The following is a 9,724-nucleotide window of genomic DNA, read 5'->3' as shown; positions in this document are numbered from 1 at the left end:
AGATCCATCTATACAATCTCCCACTCTTCTTCTTGATGACGGTGCCGTATGTGTTTCTGAAAATCTAGTCTGTTCTTGGTACAATCATAATTCTGAAGTGACATATTCAAGGTTAAAAAAAGGTAAAGGACCCCGGACAGTTAAGTCTAGTCATGAATGACTCTGGGGTTGCGGCGCTCATCTCGCTTTACTGGCCGAGGGAGCTGGTGTTTGTCCTCAGACAGTTTTTCTGGGTCGTGTGGCCAGCATGACTAAGCTGCTTCTGGCAAAACCAGAGCAGCTCACGGAAACACCATTTACCTTCTCTCCAGAGTGGTACCTATTTATCTACTTGCACTTTGACGTGCTTTTGAACTGCTAGGTTGGCAGGAGCTGGGACTGAGCAACAGGAGCTCACCCCAGCACGGGGATTCGAACAGCCAACCTTCTGATCAGCAAGCCCTAGGCTCAGTGGTTTAGACCACAGCGCCACCAGCGTCCCGGATATTTAAGGTTACTATTGCCAAAAACGGATAAATACTATTTACTGACTGAGCAATATTAGAATCTCCACTGACCCAAATAAGTGATATTTCCTAACAGTCATTACAGGTGGAAATAGACCACTATATCATTTTTCTTCAGCAGTGACATGACGCTAAGCCCTTCCTGCTCCAGGAGCTTGTGTAAATCACTGCAGTCTCCTTCAGGTGTGAACCCTTTGCATGGAGTGGAATGGGAGGAGGACTGCCCTCCTGGCCTTACCATCAATGTTGCATATTTGCCAGGTCTGTACAAAGATCTGATGGGGAGCTGGCTGCATTTGTGTAGGCTCCTCCAAGCAAATGGTAGCCCTGTATGATCAGCAGTGGTGGGTGAATCTCTTAATTGTGGTTTTTCTCCATTTCTCCGTCTCTCCACTCTTAAGTTAGGTTCTCAAAAGTTCCATGTTGGTTTTCATTCATTTTAAAAGACCTCATGAAAACCCATCCACATTTTAGCATGGTTTTATCCCAACAGACAAATTTCTGCAAGCAGCTTTCCTTAATAGAATGTGTTTATGTAATGAAGCACCACACAGCATCAAACTTACAGGACTGCCTCTCCTGGTATGTCCCGCAGAGGACCCTAAGGTCCATGAATAATAATAGCTTAAAAGTCCCGGGCCCTAAGGAAGCCAGACTATCCTCCACCAGAGCCAGGGCTTTCTCAGTGATGGCTCCGACCTGGTGGAATGCTCTGTCCCACGAGACCAGGGCCCTGCAGGACTTCATCTCCTTCCGCAGGGCCTGTAAGACAGAGCTATTCCACCTGGCCTTCAATTTGAATTAGCCTGATCCTCTATTCCCTTTCCCCTTTCGCCTTCTATGAAGAAACCCTTTCTGGGACCCCACATTTAAATTCTCCCCTGGTCACCTTGCTGGCCCTAGTAGGACCAACTTGGTCAGTTAGCCCTGGTGATCATTCAGTGTCTATTGAATGATATTTCCCACTCCCCAAAAAATGACCCCTGAATTTTTGAATTTTATTGATATTGATGCTGCATTTTATGTTGTATTCTATGCTGTTTTATGCTGTTCTAAAGTCACATTTTAATCAATGTTTTATATTTGCTGTTAGCCGCCCTGAGCCGCTTTTTAAACCGGGAAGGGCGGGGTATAAATAAAAAATTATTATAATATTATTATTAAACCTGCCTGGTCTTGGTCAGAGGGGACAAGGGAAAAGGAGATGCAATGCTTCTCCCTTTCTCGTCCACCACCTCAAATATGTCAAAGACAACATTTTAAAAACCCATCAATCAAATTGTTTTAGGGATGGCTCCAAGGTCAGGATAAATCAACCTGATTCAAGGGCCACAAATTGCAGGCTTCACCTGCTATGCTAATGTGGAAAACACAAAATCTATTGGTAACACCATATGGTGCTGTTTTGAATACAAGGAAAGGTTTGAAAAGTAACAAAGGGAACTGGAGATGACTGGAGATGATGAAGGCTGCCTTTTCTTCCTTACTTTGAGGTGGACACAAAGCTTTTACCAATGTGTAGCAGTGGAATCAGGTTGTGGAAATAAAATATACAAGAGGCTGTATTGTAACTCAATTTAATGCCCTGTCTTTTAAATTAAATTAGGTATGCATTTAGTTGAATCTGGCCACTCTATTTGTAATGTCAGTGTTTCACTGAAAGGTTTTCTTATAACTCTTTCTCCAGGATGCTAACAACTCAAGGGGAAAGCTGATATTGCATTAAAGATGAACCAAAATGGTATTGGCTTTGAAACTGCTTTTTTTTAAAAAAAAAAATGTAACCCAAAGTCAGGGGAAAACATGCCCTTATCAAATCTTAATTGATTTAGATTTATTGATTCGGCCTACTTCATTCATCCATGGTGACAAACCATAGCCCACCCTATCTAGCAAAGCAGAATAAATTGCATAACATTAAAATATTTTTAAGGCTGCACTTAAACCTGGCTGGAAGTGTTTTGAAACAGAACCTTCCTAGGGCACAGGTGGGATAGCCAATTTTTGATTCACTAGTGAGGGTTAAAGTGCCTCTGGGCAGTATTCAACTAACATGTCCTGTCAGTGGGACGATGTCCGTTTGCACAATGGAACCTTCTCACCTTCCTTTCCTCAATGCACATCCAGGGACTCCAAATCTGATCCAGAGGATTGTAGGGGTACCCAAAACAGATTTAGGGATATGTACAGGGAGAGGAAGGTAAACGGCGTTTCTGTGTGCTGCGCTGGCTCACCAGATGCAGCTTTGTCATGCTGGCCATGTGACCCAGAAGTATCTCCGGACAGCGCTGGCCCCCGGCCTCTTGAGTGAGATGGGCGCACAACCCCAGAGTCTGTCAAGACTGGCCCGTACGGGCAGGGGTACCTTTACCTTTTTACAGGGAGAGGAGGGGGCAGTGGCATGGGGGGCAAAGGAGCTGTGGTCCTGGGTGCAAAATTATGAGATGGGCACAACCACGTGCCCCCACAACAAGCTTCCTCATTAAGGCTGCATGGCCGAACTCCTATCACCTTCCAGAGATACAGGGAGGGAAGCTGGGCCCTGGCTGGGCCTTCATGGCTGGAGTGGCACTTCCTTCTCCTCATGGCTGATGAAGGAATGCCTGCCCATGCCACACCCCTGCACGGGCTGAGCTGCTGCTCAGTGCACCGGTATGTGTGTATAACACTTGGCCACCCCGGGCACCACCAACCCACGCTACGCCACTGAGAGGAGGGGACAGCCATTGTGCTGATGGGACAGTAATTTAGCATTGTTTTGACTGCAATCCTGTACGTTGACAGCACACCCTCAAAAAAACCCAGCAGCAGGAAATGTATCTGAAATGGATTAATGCAGTTTCCACTGGAGCAGAAGGGAAGCTTCACAGATCTTTCACCCCATTTTCACTGCCTTATTCCAGTACTGACTACAGTGAGTGAGACTATATTGCCTTCCACACATATAAGTTTTCTCCCCAGTGTATGTAGAGGCAAGTTGCAACAATGGTCCTGGTAGCATCACATAGTTCTGGAAAATTTCTAACTGGGACCATCCTTCTGCATGCAAGGCGGATGCTCTACCATCAATCCACGACCCTTCCTGTGCTGAGAGAAAGTCAAATTCCATGTATGATGGCCATTGTATGTCACATTTGGCATGAAATGTGGGGTTTGATGTCATGTGGTTATGTGAAGTGTGATGCTGTCCCTTCAAATGAGAGAGTGGTAGACCATGTGGCACCAGGGATTGCATTTTTTTTTAATGTCATAACATTTTTATTGTAATGAAAGATTAGTTTTCATCCACATTAACAGTCTATAGGCTTTTGAAAGAGGTAACTGGCACATATGTGACCAGTGTATACAGTTTATTAGGCGGATCCTCATCTTCCTTGCGTTTTCTGGATAAACTCACATGGATATGGTAAGGAACATTCCTTACTTCTTTTGTAGTAAGGAATTTTCCTTAGGTCCTGGGCCCTAAGGAAGTTAGATTGGCTTCAACCAGAGCCAGGGCCTTTTCAACACTGGCTCCGGCCTGGTGGAACGCTCTGCCTCATGAGACCAGGGCCCTGCAGGATCTGATTTCTTTCCACAGGGCCTGTAAGACAGAGTTGTTCTGCCTGGCCTTTGGCTTGGAGCCAATTTGATTCCCTCCCCCTCTTTCTTTTTTCCTTTCTCCTCCTGTGATGAGGCTGCATTTTAATGTTTCAATATTTTAATTGTTGTATTTTAATATTGTTTTTAAGTTGTATTCATTCAACTTGTTTTTATTATTGCTTGTTAGCTGCCCTGAGCCCGGCCTTGGCTGGGGAGGGTGGGGTATAAATAAATTATTATTATTATTATTATTATTATTATTATTATTATTATTATTATTATTATTTTGCCCAGACAGCCTTGTTCAAGTGGGTGTCAATGCCTACATCAGGAATCTCCATCTCCTTCATTGCAAATTTTTGAATCTCCTTGAGCGCACGAGGAGCCCAGTTCTTGAAGCCCACGCCATGGATCCGTTTGTGAATGTTTATAGTATATTCCCGAATAAACACCTCATTGATAGCTGATCGTTCTTTCCTCTTTTCACCATCTTTCTTTGCAGGAGTCATCCTGCTCAGGACCAGACCAGAACGGCACCAGGGATTGCATTTTGAGTTATAATTCTGTAACTGTTCCTGTTTTATCATCTAGGATCTTATATCAATACATATGTTTGCCAAGTATGCTTTGCCCAAATACACATGTAATCCTAACCAACCTGCCTACCTAATGAGGAGTAAAGGAGCTGCTTCAAGTTTCACTACACAGATTCCCTCTTGATTTTTCTCCCCGTGTGCCCTTGCCGTGTTCAGCTGTGTTTTCCCCATATGTACAGCAGCGCACGGTCTCTTTCTGTTTCTCTAATTTGTTATCACAACGGAAGAGTCCAGATCATTAAGTGCCTAATTGAACTTGATGCTGTAGCAATCAGCTGTCGTCTTCCTCCTAAGATATCAGGGATGTGAGTAGCACCATCTGTTGGGCTGTAGCTGCAAGGAGGAGAAACATCAATATTGAAAGCAAACAGTTTCTCCATACTCTCCTTTCTCTATGCTTGTGGTCCATATATAGAGGGAGCTTGGCTTGAACTTAAAGGGTTGCCATACGTCCAGGAAAACCCGGACATGTCCTCTTTTGGGGGCCAACATGCCCATCTGGGCGGATTTTCACATTTCTGGATTTTTCGGGCTCTTTCACCAGTTCAGGTCGGCAGCAGCTCGAGCAGTCCTCTTTTTTGCTCTTCAAGATATTGCAACCCCATCACTGGTCCAATCAAACACAGCATTAGCATGGTCACTATACATGCTCAGACAGGAGGTCCTGGAGTTCTACCAACAGCACACAACTCAATGGGGGAAAATAGTTTAGAAAAGGAACTTTGTCACTGGGTGTGGGTTGCAAGTACAGGTAAGAGGTTGTCAGCAGAAATCAGACAGTTTGTTAGGGGGGAACCCCGTTTAGTTTACACCTGGCTTCTAGTGTCTCCACCCCCATTGTTCAACCCGGTGCTGAGGGCCTTCTGGCAGTTCCCTCACTGCAAGCAGCTAAATTACAGGGAACTAGGCAGAGGGCCTTCTCGGTAGTGGCGCCCGCCCTGTGGAACGCCCTCCCATCAGATGTCAAAGAAATAAACAACTATCTGACATTTAGAAGACATCTGAAGGCAGTTTTTAATGACTGTTTTAATGTATTTTTAATCTTTTGTTGAAAGCCGCCCAAAGTGGCTGGGGAAACCCAGCCAGATGGGCGAGGTATGTATAAACAAACAAACAAACAAATAAATAATGTGATTGGAATCTGATCTAGTGGGAAGTAAATGATGCTGCCTGGTTCAAGGGTGAGGCATTGAGGATCATGGAGATTCTTTTATTGAAATTATATCAGGGTTTATATAATTTTGTGTAGTGTAGTGGCAGGAGTGCCTGTCTCAGACCGAGGAGACATTTTTCAGGCATGTCTTACAGGGCGACTTTGCACCATACATCATCCACCCTGCCCTACAGGGTTGTTGTAGGCATAACACAAGCGAGAGGGATAAAGCACACCAATGTGATCTCCTTAGAGAAAGGATGGTGGCATAAAAATGTACTCAATGTAGAAAGATTTTTCAAGGTATTTTCACCTCCTCGGTCCTGAATTTAAAGCACCATCCTATATGGGTCTACTTAGAAGTCAATGGATTAAATAGAACTTACTCCCATGTAGGGATGCACAAATCCGCACAAATCAGTTTTTTTTAATATGTCAAATTTAACAAAGAAGGGGGAAAAGCAAAAACAGTTTTTTTTAAAAAAAAACAAACAGAAAAAACCACCACAACAATACGCACTGTTACCTCACATTGAGAATACAACAGCCATCCATACCTCCCTCTAAAATTAAACATTTAAGTCAATATAAGGCCTAAAATTAAACATTTAAGTCAATATAAGGCCTCCAGAGGTCCATACAGATATCCACACAAAAATTTGTTCAAAGGCAGCAAAGGCAGTGAGGTCATTAGACCACTGAGTGGGGGATTTATCCTTCCAGGCTCAAAGTGTATGTCTCTTGGCAACTGTAAGGGTTCACAGCACCAACTTTTGTTGTCCTGCTGTCAAAAGGGATATAATTTAAAAGTTCACGAACCTCTGTAAATATCAAATATTTTGCCAGTAGGAAATTTATATGGACAAGAACTTCAGACCAAATAATAATAATAAATGTATTACTGAACATGCTCACGTCATATTCCTCAGTGAGGCCTTTTCCGCACAACACCTTCAGCATTTATCTGGATTAGACAGCGACTTCCTATACAAAATGCTGTGGACTCCAAAATACTTGAAAAAAAAACAATTTTTGCTGGATCAGTCTCAAATTCCAATCTAGAGAAACATTCCATATAGATTCTAAAGCAATTTTCCATTGTTTGGCTTGTACAGTACACTCTGATTCCCTATTTTCTGAGTTCCTGTACTTCTACTTATAAAAGTCCAATGAGCATTTATACACAGAAGTCATGGATTTGGCATTTTTCCAGTCTTAGGTTTAATTCCCTACAATTCCACAACAGCTTGTGATTGTGGACTTTCCCCCCATAAATGTCATCCTGAAAATTCATCACCATTTTGGTGTGAATTACTCCCAACCTACATATGCTTGTAAGCATTTTTGCCTGACATGTACATTTTTGCAAAGCAATTTTCCCTAACCCAATGTCTTTTTTGGTACATCATTTCCACCAATATATGCATTTCCATGCACACTTTATCAATTTCTGTACACATTACCTTGCTGGAGACTCGCAAACTCTGTGAAGAACTGAATATTCAGAGAAGTGTGAATTTCAAAGGATGGCTGTGTTTTGGTTCTCATATAATTTTGGACAGTGAACATTTAAATGTGACCTGAATCAAATCCACACATTCCTATTCCCAGATGATTATTGATAGGCTTGAAGCCTGACGAATCAAGCTTGAGAGTAGCTTTGGCAGCAAACAAGCACCAAGAAAGGTAGCAATGACCTCTAGGCTATCACAACGGAACAAATCATTGTATGCTTGCCTTGCTGTTCTCCCTTTTGGAAAAAAAAATATTGGGATATCGGTGCAACAAATAATGAGAATGAGCATGAATAATTAACATAGAATAACTACCAGCAGCAATGAAGGCCTATTTGCATATAAAGACATGCTCACAGCTACTGCTTTTTCTGTAATATTGTACATTTTGGAATCAGCTCTTGTGTTGATACAGATCCGCGCACTTCCTATTACATCTAATATAGAACTCTTGGTGCTGACTTCATTTTTCTCAGTGTACTGCTGATTTTTAGGTTGCTTTACATTTTTAATTTTGGAAAGGGAGTTTTGTTCGATTTGACATCTGTAGGGGATCCAAATGGCAAGCAGATATCTCTGCACTGCAGCTTTGTTCAATGGTACGACTGCCACTCATACAGAATTGTTGTTGCTGTTTTTTATTTGCTAGCATCTACTGTTACTTACCTAACATTCTGCGTTTCGTGAAAGGGTCTGGCAAGTAATGCTGTTTAGCTAGGCTTGCAAATTTCCAACTTAATAACCAAGCCTTGCTGAGAAGATTGCTGGTCTGGCAAAGCGCTGATGTGGTGATTTGTATCTCAGCAGTTTGATGTGATGAGACCTACGAGTGCCACTTTTTGTTGATGGGTTAATTCAGTTTGGGTACAGTAATTCCTCTTCCTGCTGCCGCTCGTAGCATAGTTCTCTCTCAGTTCTACGGACACTTCTGCAGCTTCACACCATGAAGTCATGCTTCAGACTCAGTATGACTCTTGTCCACAATACTCAGAAGTCTTCCATGAAGATCTACTCTGTTGAAATATATACACATTTAAATCAGACCCCTAACTTCAAATGGTGTACCCTCAACCTGATTTAAAATTACCTGCATTGTCATAGGGTCCTTTGTGGAGAGGCCATGACAGTAAAATGGATTTAATCCTCCTTTGGTAGTGAAGATGTGCGGAAACTTGCCTGACTTTGTACCCAGTTTAATTCAGAATAAATTGGCCTGCGTGCATATATTTTAAATATAAATTTATGACATAGCAAGTGTGCTGTGGACAACTGTCAGCATACAGCAGCTATTTTGCCTCCCCAAGTATGATATGTGATATGAAAATGCAGAATGTAAATATTAGTAAAGTGGCTCACCAATCTATTATATTTAAGCATTTCTATTGAATTCACACCACTCCAATACTAGTGTTGTTAAACCAATGTAAACATTATTAATACAAAGTGTAAGTGGTCCATCATGTTTTGATGCCTGAGGCAAAGGACAAGATGGTGTCCCACCCATTTCATGTTCAGAAGCCAACAGGATCGGCAGCTGACTTTTAGGTCACAGCCACAGAAGTGTAGCTCTGTGAGGGTTCTCCTAACAACACTCAGCCCTTTAAACAGTTGCTGTGGGTCCTTAGAGGGAAAGTCATGACTGTTAAAGTGGCATAGGAATGCTTTAATGCATGGTACAGAGGTAGCCTTACTTCAGATCTGGCAATGGGTCAGCATTGTCCACCACACCTGAGGGCAGAAGGCTACCTTGTGGAGTACAGAGATTGCCATGTGGCATGCTATTGTACTACCAACCTTACTGTATGCTTGTGAAACGTGGACCGCTTATAAACGCCATCTCCAACTCCTCAAAAGATGCCATCAAATGTGTCTCTGAAAAGTTTTACACATCACTTGGGAAGACAGGCGAATTAATGCCAGTGTACTGGAAGAAGCAAATATCACCAGTGTCAAAGCAATGATTCTTCAACATCAACTTCGTTGGACTGGTCGCGTTGTGCGGATGCCTGATTATCATCTTCCAAAGCAACTACTCTATTCCCAACTTAAGAATGGAAAGCAGAATGCTAGTGGTTAACAAAAGAGGTTGAAAGACTCTCTCAAGGCAAATTTTAAAATAATGTGGCATGAACACTGACAACTGGGAAACACTGGCCTGCAAGCACTCCAATTGGAAAACAGCCTTTACCAAAGGTGTCATGGGCTTTGAAGACATTCAAACTCCAGACGAAAGGGAGAAACATGCTAAGAGGAAGGCACACTTGGCAAACCCTCACCGTGATCAACTCCCACCCGGAAACCTATGTCCTCACTGTGGGAGGATGTGTGGAACCAGAATTGGCCTCCACAGTCACTTATGGACTCATTGTGAAA

General features: G+C 42.7%; 1 protein-coding gene across 1 annotated transcript; it reads right to left on the bottom strand.

Annotated features, from left to right (window-relative positions):
* Positions 1-3,746: 3,746 nt before the first annotated feature.
* LOC114601001 (large ribosomal subunit protein eL31-like) lies at positions 3,747-4,597 on the bottom strand. The gene is made up of 2 exons (XM_028737940.2): positions 4,378-4,597; positions 3,747-3,938 (listed from the first exon to the last, which is right to left on the bottom strand). The coding sequence occupies exons 1-2, from the start codon at positions 4,595-4,597 to the stop codon at positions 3,805-3,807; spliced, it is 354 nt and encodes a 117-aa protein (XP_028593773.2). The 3' UTR covers positions 3,747-3,804.
* Positions 4,598-9,724: the final 5,127 nt, after the last annotated feature.

This window comes from Podarcis muralis, chromosome 8 (genome assembly GCF_964188315.1).
Source record: "Podarcis muralis chromosome 8, rPodMur119.hap1.1, whole genome shotgun sequence".
In the NCBI taxonomy this organism is placed as follows: Eukaryota; Metazoa; Chordata; class Lepidosauria; order Squamata; family Lacertidae; genus Podarcis; species Podarcis muralis.
The sequence above is the reverse complement of the archived record's forward strand: the minus strand, read 5'-3'. Positions and strand labels throughout refer to the sequence as shown.

What these genes read in the sequence shown, in the direction of transcription:
- LOC114601001 (XM_028737940.2), bottom strand. Translation starts at nt 4,597, where the DNA reads ATGACTCCTGCAAAGAAAGATGGTGAAAAGAGGAAAGAACGATCAGCT. An exon ending in CTTGAACAAGGCTGTCTGGG is followed by an intron (nt 3,939 to 4,377) that starts CAAAATAATAAT and finishes AATTCCTTACTA; the next exon opens with CAAAAGAAGTAAGGAATGTT.